Source organism: Argopecten irradians, chromosome 3, assembly GCF_041381155.1.
Source record: "Argopecten irradians isolate NY chromosome 3, Ai_NY, whole genome shotgun sequence".
NCBI classification, from domain to species: Eukaryota; Metazoa; Mollusca; class Bivalvia; order Pectinida; family Pectinidae; genus Argopecten; species Argopecten irradians.
Genome location: NC_091136.1, coordinates 15,696,447 through 15,713,706, shown reverse-complemented (window position 1 = coordinate 15,713,706; position 17,260 = coordinate 15,696,447). Strand labels below are relative to the sequence as shown.

General features: G+C 33.5%; 1 protein-coding gene across 1 annotated transcript in view; it reads right to left on the bottom strand.

The window, feature by feature from the left end:
- The window catches only part of LOC138319492 (SCO-spondin-like), a 41,104-nt gene that overhangs the window by 4,230 nt on the left and 19,614 nt on the right, over positions 1-17,260 (bottom strand). The window contains exons 14-22 of the mRNA XM_069262647.1: positions 16,935-17,196; positions 15,234-15,432; positions 11,171-11,265; positions 9,507-9,556; positions 8,736-9,104; positions 7,442-7,638; positions 4,472-4,602; positions 3,534-3,643; positions 2,989-3,138 (exon numbers count right to left, since the gene is read on the bottom strand). Coding sequence (XP_069118748.1) covers positions 2,989-3,138; positions 3,534-3,643; positions 4,472-4,602; positions 7,442-7,638; positions 8,736-9,104; positions 9,507-9,556; positions 11,171-11,265; positions 15,234-15,432; positions 16,935-17,196 — 1,563 coding nt within the window. The remainder of the gene's footprint in view (positions 1-2,988; positions 3,139-3,533; positions 3,644-4,471; positions 4,603-7,441; positions 7,639-8,735; positions 9,105-9,506; positions 9,557-11,170; positions 11,266-15,233; positions 15,433-16,934; positions 17,197-17,260) is intronic.

Here is a 17,260-nt window from a genome sequence, read left to right as displayed (position 1 = left end):
TCGTAATAATGGTAACAGAGAGCTTAATTTAGGTAGTGGTCACTCCGGCCAGCCAATTAGAGTTAGGTTGGGAGGGGGAATGAAAGTATGTAGAAATACGTAATCATAGTAAGATTCAGCCAATGAACGTGAGAATGAAGGTCGGAGAAGTGAGGTTTTAGCCAATTAGAGGACAGTATGAAAGTGGTATAAAAGGGGATGCACGTGGCGAAACGGCAGGTAGTGTCTTAGGCTCGGTTATAACCGGAACAAGGACGTTATGCCCCATCAATCAATCAATCAATCAAAGAAACGGCAGGTTACATGGAATGTTGGGACTTACTCCAAGCATCTCAGAATCAGTTATTTTAATTCGGATTACTTTACTACACTTAGTGCGTTTGTGACTATGGGATTTATACTTGGGGTGTACTGTACGGATATTTCCTACATGTATCAGTGATGTGATATAAAACGGATTACTCTATCATTTTTAGCGTGTTTGTGACTATGGGATTTATACTTGCATTTGGGATGTACTGAATACTTTGCAAATATGGATATCACCTAGCAGTGAACTTAAGTGAAACAGTTACCAGTGTGTGTGTTCCTAATGGATTTATTGTAAACTATGTTACGTGAATGTTTATGTGAATAAATTATGTGAACTTTAAAGTGATGTTTTCTAGTTTTCCTAGTCCGCTAAACCTGTCTATATTACTAGGATTTTTTTTATTTTATTTTTTTTTGCCTAATATATATTATATAATATATATTAGGCAAAAAATTTTTTTTAAAAAAAGCCTAATAATATAGGCAGGTTTAGCGGACTATAGTTTTCCCTGCCGTAGTCACCTCCCATCACGGACTTACGATATACAATAGCGTCTCGTCATAGCCTAAGTGCTATCATATTTTGGAGAAACGCTACATATACAATTTGCCATAGGCAGTAATTATATAATAATATATTAATATATATTTATAATATAATATAATATAATTTTATAATCCCTGTATCCGAATATGTACATCTACAATTGTACGTGTCTGCTCATATGAACCATCGGAAAGACAAATTCTAAAATAAGACAGCCGTTAGCTAATTTACTAACTAACTACATTTACAGCTAACGAATAGTCTAGTGTAATTATTTTTTCTTTAAGTATATGTGCATGTATATACGGCCGGTAATGTAAAGCAGGCGTCTATTTTTATCATATGTCTTTATTGATTATAGAAAATATTAAGTTTTTGTAAAAAAGCAATACATGCAGTCAAGAAAGCTGTAATAGAACAGGTATATGAACCTTGAAAAGCTAAGGACGGTTAAAATAGAAAAATACCTAGATATAAAAAGATGGCGAGACACACAAGGTCGTAAAAGAGAAGATGTATAGAACCTAGAGGCACATATCTAGAGGGCCTGTATCGCTCGTATGGTTGATATAGTAAATATCCCACCACCTACCAAGTTACAGACCAACGTGAATGCACAGCTGCGTATGCTAGCCTGATCGGTAATCGTTTGCACATCTCGTACACATAGCCTTGTATTTATTTGTGGGTGACAAATAAACCAAAGATAATTATATATATATTAAATACTTCGAATAACTTAGTAATTGTTGTATTAAGGTTATAACCTTAGGCATTGTTGAAAATAGCAGTATCCGTATTTCTTTTCCGGTAAGTGTTTTTGAACGCAACTTACGCCGGAGCCCATCTTTAACGAAATGTAGTGCAACTGTACGTTGGAATCACATTAAGAAAGCAATTATTGTTTTTGTCTCATTCTAATTTTCTATATTCCGAATCAATATAAAATTGTAAGACGATAGCCAAGAGAAATACCAATTATGTCCTGGTCAGTTCAATGAACTAAATATTATAACGAGGATGACCCAATGAACTGAATATTATTAATTAACGAACTGTAACATAATATCATGATGCCATTGTATCACAAAAAAACAACATTTTACTTCATGGGTTCATTCATTTCCTCGTCCATTTGCACTTTTTTAAACAAACTTACCATGTTTGGCAGTCTTTTGTAATAACAGAATTAGGCTCGTGTGGAACGTTATTATAAATGCATGGACATTCATCGGCAGGGATGCAACTGTCCTCTGGAAGATCAATAAAGGGAGCATTGCTTTTCATTGACGTTTAACTTGAATATCAATTAAAAGATAAGGACTAAAATATAATAACTGTTACATGTATTTTAGTCTTATATGTAGTTTTATAGTTTATTACCTTACATACATACATTCATATTTAAGGAAGCAACCATATTTGCATTTTGATGTAAATATGTATAAATATTTAACCGAGGTATTTTCTTTGTTAATTTTTTTTGTCTGTGATGGCTGTATATATATTAACGCAGGGCCATAGTGCAAATAGGACTTTTATAATAATGTTACTCTGGTTTAATAAAAGATAGTATTATTATAATTATTTTTAATACAGTATAAACAGGTATTCATTTCTGAAGTTTGTATTTTCATATAAATTCACAAAGTCTTGCACATGATCACGAAATATGGAATTTGAATACATCGTCAGTAGACATGAGAACTCGCTTAATTCGAACACTCGGATAACTCGAAGTTTTATCTCGGTCCCTTCGAGTTCGTATTAAGCGAGTTCTACTCGGTCCCTTCGAGTTCGTATTAAGCGAGTTTTACTGTAGTAATAAGTTAATAAGCATAAAAGTTAATATTGTGTTCATCGATCCGTATAAAGTTTATTTAATATTAAGACAGCAAACATATGGAAGTCATTATTATTTAGATATTATCCTTCAAATTTGTACCTTGTATAAATTTATCTTACTGATACAGTCAAGCAATTTGTAGCTTGCGTTGTTTGTGTGCACATATTATTTATATATCATGACGTCATGTTGATTAATAGAACAACAAAATTTCAGAATGCTAAATCGATCAAAATTCTAATAAAACTATTTCATTTCATACAACTACAAAGACGGCATTTACCGTGTTCAATATATCCGTCCGGGCATACGCAGCCTTCGACACATTGGGTAGCATCACAATATTCCTCCTTTTCTTCCCCTTGATTCTGACAGGTCTGATGACACGGGGACTTGCATGAAGTATATACCTTTCCTTTTTCGCACATTATGGCTAAAAATAAATATGATATGACATATGAATTGGATCTGGAATAAGAAGTCCAGTGGTGATTACCACAACTAGACGATGATATCATTTAGACAAGTAATTTATGTATTTTCATAATTATCGCTTCTGATTTGCTGCAACTACACTTTCATGCCGTAATACAACACGATATGCACTTAAGAATCTAACATCATCCAAGATTGATATAAAGTTCTAAAAGATCAAAGTACATATAGAAACAGGGTTCGTGGAATATAAAATGGTTGAACTCGTTGCAATTACATATCACATAGCCACTCATTTAAGAAACTCTATAAGTAAGTACAACAGGCACATAAAGACGCCCAACACCCAAAATATATTTCGAATTGATTAAACTAATTATCTAGATAACTTACGGCAACGTTGCGGCGTGCGCCATTTGTAGCTTATCCGCTCTCTTGAACAGGCTTCGAAGAAATTAGCCAGAGCAGTGCATAGGCACTCACAATCACCACCAGTGTTACAGCTTGAAATGAAAAGAAATGTAATATTATTTTAGGCTAATCATTGTCAGTTGGGAATCACACAGACAACCTTCACATTAAGCTACATAACTGGAAGGTCGAATACGTGGATTATTCGTCGATAATTAATTCGCTATACATATCGGAAAGAAGTTTAAAGATGCTCCATCGCCGATAGAGCATAAACGATACTCATCATTTCAACAATAATTTGTGTTTAATCGTGTTTATAAAATGTCTAATCAACACAAGCAATAATATAAACTAATTTATTTTCCTTTTGGTGCATGTGCAATGAGTGCCTCATGTAGGACATAGTGCCACGGAATTTTTTTGGGAAACAATTAAACATTTTTAATATTTTTAGCTTGAAATAAAACTAGAGCTCAAACTTTTCAAAGGTTGTAAGTGTGTAAAGTAAGTAACTTTTGCAACTCAAGAAAAATAGATTATGAGTGATATACTGGTATTTATACCATTACAAAGCAATATCTTAGGAGCACAATTTAAAAACAGCTGTTGTAAATACGGAAGTGTCCGTAGGAAAATATTTTTCAATGTACCAACAAATTTTTATTTCGCCACCACCGAAAGATTTTATGGCGGCCGCCAAATAATCTCCTGTGTCAGCCTAACACGCTTCCGTTCGTTATTGTTAAAGAGTCAGGAATCAAAATCTTTAAAAAGAAAACCAAAAATAATGAAATGAGGACCAATCTTCCTTACAACCTGAACTAGTAAGCAATTTTTTTAACTGAAATTGTTAATGAAATAAACCAACAAATCTAGATCTCTGATAATGTCATAAAAAATCGAGGGAAAAAACTCACCTGCATGCGTCATATAAACACTGGTCATAATACTTCTTAGGTTCGATTACGGCACGACACTCACTAAACTCATCATCGTATATAATATTGCATTGTTCCTCAGCCCATTTCTCCCGGATGCTTTGCTCTCCCTGTCATAGGGAAAAAATTGAAAGTTATAGAAAAGAAATGAATTTAAATGCGCGCTTAACGATATATTACAGGAGGTGTTCGACAAGAAGCATTGCAACCTATCCTCAAGCTTGATATGAAATGAATACTTTTGGGCTAACTTAAAATTTAAAGTATTCAGATAGAAAGAAGCAGTTATTTCCGAAAATCCCTCGTATTTCATGGATTGAACTCTCAGTTACAACATAAGTACTGTAAAGAGAACCTAAATTTACAACAAAATATATAAATCAAACCATTATACAAAATAAACATGAGTACGACTTGTAATGAATGTTTGGTTTCGTTTTCTAGTTAGTCTTACCTCAGTGATACCGGAATAACAATCAAATACACCATATGATGTGTATACAGGCATTAATGATATAACTTAAGTGCTACATAAGACATATGTCAAGCTAACAATATGTTTTCTACATGCACGTAATCTCGAAGCCACTTTTTCCTAGAACAATTTGGAAATACGTTTCAGAATGTATGTTTGCCGAAGTGTTTTGGAAAGAATTCCAGAAAGGTCATGTTAAAAACAGCACCTGGAAGGGTATGCTAGTGCAAACTCGGTAAACTCGACAAAACAAACAAAACCTTTATTCTCAAGTAGTCTACTGAATTACGACAACTATTCTCGTGGTGTCTGGCTAGTGATAATATACAATTATGGTCCTATGTGGAGGGATACATCTAGAATTGTCACCCTGTAAAAAGGTATTTTCTCGAGGGAGATAACTCTAGATGTATCTCGACACATAGGGTCATAATTATTTTATTATACCGAACAAAATCAAAAGAACAAAATCTCTGGTAAAAGAACTTATGGCTTAATTGCATAACAACGTTGTCATGATATCGTCAAGCTGCAATAAAAGTAAGAAACAGCGTTGCCATTGTTGGTTGACGTTGCAGATGACGTCAACTTCCGGTCACGTGCGGAGCTTCCAAGGGGTTATTTCCCTGTGTTTATTTCCCGCGTGGGTTAATTCCCTGGGGTTATTTCCCTCGCCTTTCAATTTCGGGGAAATGTCTAACTTAATTAATGTGATGTGATCAAGTTTTACCCAATCAGTGCATTCTAAATGAAAGTGAGTTATAATAATCTTTATTGTACCTGATTTAAGTCTTTCCCACGACCAGCTAGTCATCCTAGTCCACAAAATCTGAGACATTGCGTATCAGCAGATTAACGTTACATTATGCCTTCATATATTAATGCTATTCTTTATCAATATTAGTAAGAATGACAATATGTGCGTGTGGCGCAGTCGGATGCATTATTGCGTAGGCGATTCGGTGGTGCACTTATAGTTAGCTCGAAATCCGGATGTTTGTATGTGTGTTGTAGCAAGTTTTTGTATTTTCAAAACTATACAACTGAGTTTAGAGCTGTATTTTTGTCCGCCCTACCAATCACCTCAATATATGCAAATACAATATGTATAAATAATAAGAGGCCAAAGGTCACAAGGATCTCGGCCGCTATAACACTTAACATTCATTCTCCACCGACATTGCTTTATTAATAAAAAGTACTGATTTACTTAATTGCCGTACAATTTAAAAAAAATGGAAATGTACTTTTAATATAAGAGACCCAAAGGCCTAAGCAGTAATGATCCATTGATCAGATATCACTGCTATGCCACTTGACTTTTACGCCGCTTGAGGCGAGGTAGTTAGATTCATAAGCAATTCACGCACTCTTGCAATATAGTCATGTAGCAAGAACGCTTGAATAAGACGCATAATCCGTGTGTTACATGCATTCGTTGCCTGTTCAAATAATAGTAAAACGAATTACGGAAACAGACTTTAATCTGGATTTGGATTTGGACACCATTTTTTCTGATAAATCATAGTCACACAGCGCTTGTATCCGTTGAACAAGCATTCTCGTCGAAACTATTCCGAATGAAAATTAATCAGGCATTTTTTTTATGAAATCTGGTTCCAATTACATGCGAAACAAATGTATCTGTAGTAGTATAACATGTTAGAGACATTTTTTTCTTATTTAGAACGCCATCGTTTAACAAAAAAATATCAGACAATGCGTATGCTAATTGACAGAACACGGAGTACTAAAAACATAAAACTCACAGAAACATATGTGGTAAAGTTTAATATTTTCTTTGTCTTTTTTCGTAACTTAGCAATCTCTGCATAAAACCCTTTTTATCTTGTTAGTGACAACAGTATAATAAAATTACTCGTTTCCACTAGTCTCACATTTGAAATTGCTAAGCAATATCATCATATCATTGTTTAATTTCAATATTCTATCCGAACAGAGGGTTGATACGAATGATACGAACTGGAAAAGGCAGGTTCGGCTGCAGGTGACCTGCACTAGCTGGCGGGACATGAACTAGCCCTCCGTTTTAACTGGATCAGCTGCAGATAACTAGCATCAATATAGCAATTTTCAATCAGTTAATTTGGGCTAGAATACAAAGAGAATCAACCGAAAGCTGATGTGCACTAAGTCGCAAGCATTACTATAACTTGTCAAATGCTAAAAATTCTACGTGTTATACTTTTACCTAAAAAATTGTCAAAAAACACGACTTTCTATGCTCAGTACAGCTATAGGCTCTCGGCAAAAAACATAAGCTATCAGATGGACAGACATATGGAAACAAACACTATAGTCTCCTCGATTCATCAGCAGGAATTTGATAATTGAATGTTTCTGAAGTAGGCATTCTGCTGTTTTATGTAATTTAAGTAAGTTACTGTTGTCTAACGGATGATTTATTTAATTTTCAAATCAGAAGCCTTCAACTAAAGTATACGTATACTCACAGAACATGGTAAAAGGGAGTTTATGTCTAACGGATTAGCGGCACATTCTGTTGACGTTTTAAACTTTTCTGTATGTTCAAATCCTGACGATGTAGGGCCTGTCCCAAGGTCATCGTGGCTGTTGCCATTGAAATTGCCACATAATCCGTCGACTTGATCCTTCCATGACAACCCGACAAAAAGGTAAACTCTTGTTCCTGAAAACAGATTTGTTATAAAAAGACAACGAATCAAATTCAAGTTAAAGAAAATCACACGAAATATCGGAAATGAAATAATATCACCAATGCTTATAATTGAGCATAACTTTTAAATTCTCTGATACAAAAATGAAACTGATCGTTTTGAGATTTAAAATTGAATGCAGCCTTGAAGTTTCATTTGCCGTAATTTATTTAAGGAATGATTTTTATTGTTTGTTGTTAACTAGTGTGTAAACTGCATTTTTGTACAGATATTTTGAATGGCGTCATGTTGAAATATCTGTACAAAAAGTGCAGTTTACACACCAGTAAACAACAAACAGTGAAAATCATTCCTTATATTTACATTTCGACCGGCCATTCCATTTAAATTAAGTATTCAAATAAAATAAAACTCTGTTTTTTCAATGTTATACGATTGTTGGAACAGCCCGTCAATTGATAGAATCCAGGAACAGCTGGCTTCAATTTGACGGGAAATGATGTCAAATTTAGAGAGTAAACATAATATAGTTGCACATTAACTCTATCTTTTCTATCCCATTTACACAATATTTGTTAATTTTGTGATTTACTGATATATAATTTAAAATTTACATTACATTAATAAATGTAATATATTGAAGACTTTTCATACAGATACAATATGCCTAACCGAATGCACATTCACACTACTTGCGGAAGTCAGTGCTCCGGTGGCTGTATTCTTGCGCGGCAACCACTGCGTTTACGCAAGTATAAACGATTTCGCAGTTGGTAAGGTTATATAGCAAAGAGAAAATGAAAATGTAAATATATACACATGAATCAAGAAGAGATTCCAATGATTTTTTCCAAGAATAATTACCAACTCTTTGAGAATTACAATAACTGTAATGCATAAGTTAAAGTACAAAAAGAAGCTTAAAATGAATTATTGGAAGTTAAAAACTAGTCGTGCCAACCTCTACAGATTATGCAGGTACCTGGGACATAAGAATCATAGAGAATGTATCACGTCTACGTTTTTCGTTTTTGGTGAGTTATTATTGCAGTGATACTGTTCATAATGAAATCATTTAGAAGCAACAAAGTCCATATATTATCCTTACCTCCATCCCACATGATTGAAAAGTCATAGTCTTTAACAGTAAGAACAGTCCATGGGAAATCAATCAACAGATGACCTTCTAATGCGCCTATCCAAAACGAATCAAAGTTGACCCCGACTGGATTTCCATTGACTTCAATTGGTTTCCCACGAATCATGCTAATTTCAGCGTTGCCTATTTTAACTGTTACTGTGCGTGCGCAGGCAACAGCGTTCAATCCACAGTCAGTACGTTTGACAAAGACGGAGAAATCAACGCCATCTTTCGGAGAAGTAGACTTAGCCATGATATATGAACAATCATTATCAAATTCATAATCTTGTTTATCAAATGTCTGTATATGTGGTCCACCAGATATTGTACACACCGCTGAAAATAATAATACAAATATTTGGTGTAAAGAATATGTGTAGCAGTTGTAAGGGATTTACAATAAAAGAACAAATTTATATTGACTTAAGCCAAAATTGCATACTACACCAATGGTATGAAGGGTCCACGGTAACTTTACATGATAATGAAAGAATGAAATGTGTCATATTCCTTTAGGATAATATCTTATTCTGCATAATCACAATGCATGAATTCGGTCCATTTTTTAACTGTTTACACCGAATTTTCGAAATATCTATTGTCACTTGTTATGTGTAAGAAGCAGCGTCATGAACCGCTTGATTAATATGTACTCGACTAGTGCAACTTACATAATAAATTTAAAAACAAGGATTCCGTCATTTTGGAGACTTTCTAAACTAATATAGTATTTCTTACCGGGGCAGTCCCGTGTTGCGATGAGCGACCAGGAGTTATTGCTACATTTGCTGTAAAACAAAAACGAGCAAAAGTGATATACTTTTCAAATTAAGATAAATGCTGTAAGACAATGGAAGACACATTATGACACATTATCACACCCATTAACTCGTGTTCAATATAGTTGTTATACAAGTTAATGGGAGATCTGTTGAAGCAAAGTGTCATTCATAACGACTAACCAAATTATAAAAAAAACTATTGTCCATTCCAAAAAACCCACAACATAAAGACATATTATCATTCTATTAATCTCAAACTGACTTAAATTATTATGTTTGTTTAACTCGAAATGTATACTTTATTATATAGTTAAAGTATGGGGTTGAGGGATATAGTAAGTTTCTGGTTTCCCGAGACTTGTCTATTTCCCGAGGCGTATTTCGAGGAAAACCAAAACCTTGCTATATCACTCAACCCCATACTTTAACTGTTTTGATATACCGATACATACAAAAGCTATGATTAGACTAAAAATGTATTTCTCTCATACGCTATATTCCTGTCGCGTAAGGCCATGGTCATTAGAGATTGACATTGCATTGTAATAGATCTACATGATGTTGGCTTCAAACATTAAAATTATTCCGAGATGAAAATTGTGATTCAATGTCCTTTTTGGTTTGCTTCTTTTTAAACTGCAGGTTATAATTTGATTCCGCTATGATTTCTATATATTTCAAAATTTTCTACCGCTAGACATAAAACTAAATTTTTATACATGCATAGTTTAAATCCCGAGACTTACAGGTAGCCTAAAAATGTACATAGCAACTGTACGTACATGTACATATAAAGGTAATGTCCTCTAACCCCAATACATTTTAACAAACCTTTCATTTACAAGATAAACATGACGACGTGTTTGGTAACAGTTTCAAATCGATACTAACGTCGTTTGATTACGTCAACGGAGATGGTGTGATCGGAAACTAGCTCCGCCTAATTGTTATGTAGCCTGGCAACTAATGACGTGATAGGAAACAAGTCCCGCCAACCTCGAATTTGATTGGTTAAACGAAAATAGTCGAGTCGGGGTGTGTGCTAGCTTCAAGGGGTGTGTTAGTTCGACTAACACACAGCTGAGCGAGGGTTTTGGAAAAAAGGAGGGAGCTAGTCAATTTAACCAAGCAATTTTTTATATAGCGTAAATAAAGTAGGGGTATATTAAAACAAAATAGTATTTCTGAAATTAATTATACAGAAATCCGCCAGGGACATAGGGTCTTGATACAACGCGTAAGAAAGAACAAACTGATTCCCGCTTAGTTACCTCCCATGAAGAAGTCAAACAGAGCTTGAGTAAACATGACCATATAACTAAAGTGCGCATCATTTCTGCACATTATATGCCATCATGGAAACGGCTCGTTCCGTTGAAAACATAACGTCATCAACATCATTTGCATAATACGCACATTATACACTCCAAGGCTTAAAAATCGTTTATTTTAGTCAATCTGTTGTCCAATGCTTTATCCATTTTTTACAATGAAAACCTGTATCTTCGTGAGGAAAGGGTTTTTTCATGACTAAAATTAACAATCAGAAAACCAATATGGATTCTTGTCCTCTGTCTAAGGAAAAATATCAGTTTCTATTAAGAAACGGTTAAAACTCACTAGGTTTTGCAGGAGTGTTCGATCATTTCCCCTGGTTGGTGGTAATTGTTCCTGTCGTCTTTACATGGGCAATTTTCTTTTGTCACACAAGTTCCCTGAAATAAAAAAAAACTCAATTCCTAGCAATAGAAAGTTTCTAATTCATACTGATCCGACATTACGTCTTCGGAATCAAATACCGTATAACGGGTTTTTTTCTTCGCTATTCTCGCCATAACATAGCTTGTCTAGGTTTTAAACTGGCGCTCATTAGTTGAGAAGGAATAAGTTTAAACTAGCTGATATTCTAATACCTAGCTCGATCTACTTTTATGTCCTTTCGTCCGATACCAATCTGAACATATTAGCAAAAAAAAAAAAAAAAAAAAAACGAGATATACTATATAATCACTCGTATTATTTTAACCTCATAATTGTACAAGCAACGATATCATCTTTGACAGTTATAAGAATTAAATCATAGACAGACAAGGGTTCTTTTACAGTGGAGTCTTTAGGAGGAATTTTTTTTCATAAATTATGTAAATGATGATAATTAATTAAAAATATATTTAAAACTACTTTCTCATGCATTTTGATAGACAATGGTGTGATAGAAATACGTCTATAGTTAGATGGAACACTTCTTATTCCTTTACCTTAGTAGATAGCTGTAACATTAACATTTTTTTTCCAGATTTGAGGTTGTTGATGAAGTCCAATTGATTTATTAAAAAGTATATGTATGGTTTATTAAGTAATTCAGAAACATAAGTTCCACATTTAGGGTGAAATGAGTCTGGGACATCATCCCATCAATTATTTTATTAGTTGTAGAAAAAAATGTAAATAGAGATCAGAGATGTGCATTTCCCCACAGAAGGTATGTTCCAATTACCATTAATTTCCGAAGGATAATCTGTATCATTTTTGTTTTGCTATTTATTACAGACTTGGCAATTCGCCACCATTTACCCAGAGAGACTTTTGTCGACAAGATTTTCAAAAGGTGGTGTTCAAGCTTTTGTTAAAAATCCCATAGAAACTGCCCGCAGCCCAATTTTCTTGTAACTTTGCATATCGAAAGTACTACTAGTTGTCTCTTTAAAATTACCATACTTATTCTTTTAGTGATTTTAAAAAGGCCCAATGAGCCTGAATTCTTCTTAATCATCTTCATTAATACTACCAGCACAAACATTCCAAAGTAGGTTAGCGTTTGTTGAATATTCTGCATTTTTTATCAATAAATAATTTCAGTAGATCGTCTACTTTATATTTATTCAGTAATTCATTTCTTTTAGATTTTGAACTAAAATTTTGTTTTAAATAATAAGTTTCACGAAAAAAATTGTCAAAAAAAAAAAAAAAAAGACATCTCATTTCACCCTGTTACGGGTTTTGTCCACAATTTTACCCCGATGAAAAATACACTCATGACATTTTCTTTCGAATTGTAAATGATTTCGAAATTAAAATTCAGGAAAACAGTTTTTGAGTGACTTGAAAATTGAAAGTGCAGGTAGTAACTGACCACTCCTTTGTTAGTATGCCTAGCCATATGATTTCATTTTATGTTTCAAGAGTCTGATGTAAGTGAAAATTAGTGTTCATTAATAAATTTAGATGCTAAATGTCATGGCAACACTTTAAAAATATTGGTTGCCATGGTAACAAAATACACGCCTCTGATTGGCTAAATTTTAAATGATGTCAGAAATAGCTGAAAATTTGTATATAGAGGTTACGAACTAAAAATTCGTACATATTGGTAATGGGGTATGCCGAATGAAATGATAACAGTTTTGAATAAATTGCTGTCATTGTAACGAAATAAAAGCCCTCTGATTGGTCAAAATAAAGAATTTAGTCTATGAGGTGCTGGTATTATTTCTTGATTAACCATATTTTATTTGAAAATCAAATATAACTCTGTTCCCTCTTTAATCATTTATAATATAATTCAAAATAGTATTTGGCTACATAAAAGATATGAATAACCTTAACTTGTATCTTTTTAGTTTAAGTTGTTGACAAAAATATATTTTTTCCAATATTTTTTTTATTTCTGATATCAAAAAAGAAACTATTTGTTTCACCCAAGAGCATATCTAGTTGTTAGGCTTTTCTGTAATTGAAATGCAAAAATAATAATGAACTTATTGTACAGTATACATTTTATTTGACAAAATTCTATCACTAACTGATGTTTTATGATGGTGTCTATGATCCATTTTGAATTGACAGTCAATAGGGCAAATATTGTTGGGTTTTTTTAGACAATTCTCCTTGCTACATTTCAGCCTATGAAATACTGTTTTCCTTGATTTCAAGTTTTTGAAAAAAAAGTATCTGCTATAAGAATAAACCTATAGCATGTTTTTGATATGGTTTAAAAGTGTAGACAAAATCGATAACATGCCAAATTTTTCGAGAAAACCAAACATCCTAAATGTTTATCCTGCAACGAATTTGATTTTTTTTGCTTGAAAATCAATTTGTAGTCAAAAATAATTAATAAATACCATTGGGTTTAGAATACAGAACGAAGTATATTTTACTAAAAAAATAATTTGAAAATAAAAAAAAATATGTTCAAAAGGTAAACACAAGGGGTCCCCTTACCAAATACCTAAGTATTGTTAGAAACCATAAGTTTAGGCTTAATGCTTTTGAAAAAAAAAATGTAAGAGACAAAAACTCATATTATTAGTTATATAGTCAGTTACTGACCCCCTATAAAGGCATAGAGGGTCAGTAAGATTTATAGGGGGCGAGGGCGTAGCCCGAGCCTCATATACTTCTTACTGACCCTCTATGCCTTTATAGGGGGTCAGTAACTGACTATATAACGAATTTATCGCATCGAGGACCATTTATTTGTTTCATTAGATCTTTGTTTCTTATTTGTTTTCTCAAGAATCCGATATTAAACCTGAACCATGTTGGCGAAGTATAAAACAATCGCTGCATTTTTAAATATTTGGCCTACAGTAGGCCTACGTATTTATTTACATGTATGTATTTCTTTCCAGAATCATCAAATTACTATATATAAGGGACCTGAAGAACAATACTGAGTAATTCATAAATCAACAATAATTCGACATTCCTAGTGCACAATAGGCCTACCTCAATGCGACATCAGAATGGTTGTATATTGAAAGCATCACAAACAAAAGTGACACAAACATCAATCCAACATTTATAGCGCAGACTCGTGATCATCTCGGCATTCTCGCTTAGTTAATGACTTAAAGTAATGCCGATAAATTAGCTGTAGAGTGAGGGTTGATAGATCTAAAGATACGAACCCCTCCATTTGTTTATGGTCTCGGTCAAGAAAACGCTTGAATTCTTACGTTTGACTTTCACCGCGTCATCAACTTTCAAACTGGCGTAGGGGAAGCAACTCGTATTTAAAAAATCCGTTTCATTTAATTTGAAGTATTAAAACGATTTTAAATGAATTTTACATGAAAAATAATAACTAAAATATATTTTTACGATAAAGAAATAGTATATTTAGTTGAAGAAAAAGGGTTAAAATTTTGAAGCGAGGGCGACAGCCGCCATATTGCACCATAATAAAATTTACTGACCCCCTATAAAGTATTAGGGGGTCACCACGTGACGGCTCTCCGTCAATCATTTGGGGACATTTCTGTCCGAGGTGCGATAAAGATTAGCTATATACCTAGACCTTTAACACTGCAAAATTTGAGGGGGGGGGGGAATCGGAGCGTGGAAGAATTTTGTAACCCAATCTTTTGAAATTTTAAAAGATTTTGTTTCGCACTTCTTATCATTAATATTACTTTGTTCCATAAAATTATTGTTTCCACATGAGTTTCTCTGTCTTATATCCAAGCGTATTTCGATATTTATACATATTTTATCACTAGGTTGTAAAATAACAATATTTCATTTTACATATAGTTTAACGCTTACATTTCAAGATTGCAATTCGACAAATAGTCAAGTATTAAATATATTATCAGTTCAATACACTAAAAATGTCTTTTTTATTGACACCTAAATATGAATTACTAAAACAAAAATTAGCATAATATCAACCACATACATCTGGGGTCTTGTATGTGTCCACGGGACATTCACACCCATCGAAGGTCGCCTCGGATTCACAATTTGTGCTGTATCCAAGAGTTTCGCAGGTGAGCGCACATCCGGATATTCCTTTTTGGTAGACCTGGTTTCTTGGACAGTCAATATCCTCGAAACAGTAGTCATCGTCACACACCCACTCGGTATTGGAGCATGTACTTTAAAAGACAATGTTGAAAACATGCTTAATTACAAGTAATATTGAATATCAATCAATATGTATTAGATACCCTCAATACTAGTTATCATTAGTACATCACCTAACTAATTACTAGATTCTGATTGGCTAAATACATGCGCACTGTTTTCAATACTACCTGGAGAATCAGGCACTATAGCAGTGGCGCAAAATTGAATGTTATTATTGTGACGACATTATAAGAATTCCTCGTTTTATCTAGAAAAAAAAATCACAATACGTAAAGGCCTCTTTATAAAGATAATTATGTCAGTATACTTTATCTCTATGGCGGTAGATCAGTATATTGGATCTTTATTTAAAGATGCTCCGCCGCTGACAAATGGTATTTTTTCACTGTCAAAAACAGGAGCAGACGATTTAGTATTTTTCTTCAGTAGCAAAAGTTACTTACTTTACACCATTACCACTTTTGAAAAGTTTGACCTTCTCATTTTAATTCAAGTTAAAATTACAAAAAATAATTAATTGCATCCCGAAAAAAATCCGCGGCACTATATCCTATATGGAATGAAGTACTGATTGCGCATGCACCAAAGGCAAAATAAATTATTTTATATTACTTTATCTGTTAATTAGCCATATATATACACTTTTAAACACCAATTATTGTTCAAGTGATGAATATCATTTATGCTCTGTCGGCGGTGGAGCATCTTTAAGTATGTCTGTATAATGTCTACTGGTAAAGGTATGCCAACATAATGCCTCCCTATACATCTATGTCAGTATGATATATATTTCCTTAAAAGGTTAGTCAGTTTGAAACCTACTTAAAAAGATATGTCAGTAAAAGGCTTCTCTACAGAGGTTTTTAGGCATAATGTATATATTAAAGATACGTCAGCATAATGTTTCTTTAAGAATATGTCAGTAAGAATAAGTCTTTCTTTAAAAGATATGTCAATATAATGCATACCTATTAAGCTATTCCTGTTTAACATTTCTTACAAATTCATGTCAGTAAAATACCTTCTAATACCTCCAGAATTTTTTTTTTGAAAATGTATAAAGTCATGACAGTAAAATACCTTCTAATGCCTCGATGTATAAATGCAGATAAAGTATGTCAGTCCAATGCGTACCTAGAAAGGTATATCAGTATATTTTTTGCCATATAATGCTTCCCTATAAAATATATGTCATTATCATGCCTCAGTATAAAGATAAGCAAGTATAATTCCTCCTATATAATAATGTCAGGGTAATGCTTGCTTAAAAGGGCATTATAACGTATTAAATATTGCTAAACTTCTCAGGTATATGTCTATCTCGAAAACAACTTCGCTTCAAAAGGTTTCTAATAACAAATCGCAAAATAAAGAATTTGCAAAAATGATTACGTTGTGGTGTTATCTTTAGGTGGCGAGCTTATTCTAATTCGCCATTGTTTAAAAAAGTAATGTGTTAACAAATAATTAGAATATCTTGATTTCACAAACACACACCACCTGTACTTACCAATTGGTACATCCGTGCGTTGCTGTATGACCTGGTGGTACCTGTTTCTGTGTGTAGATGTCAAAGCAGGGACATTGCTGTTTCTGTACACACTGCCGGCCAGCATTACTGTCGGATGTAAACAGCAGACCATCCTCACATTTACACCCAGGGACACACATTTCAATGCAATTTTTATCCCCGAGATGTGAATCAAGGCAGTGGCCCTCACAAATATTGTCGCAATTCGTATATGTTCCCAGATCACATGTTGTATGATCGACTACAAGAAACAATAGGTTTACAAGACGATTATCAAACAAATGATTTAAAACATCACATGCATG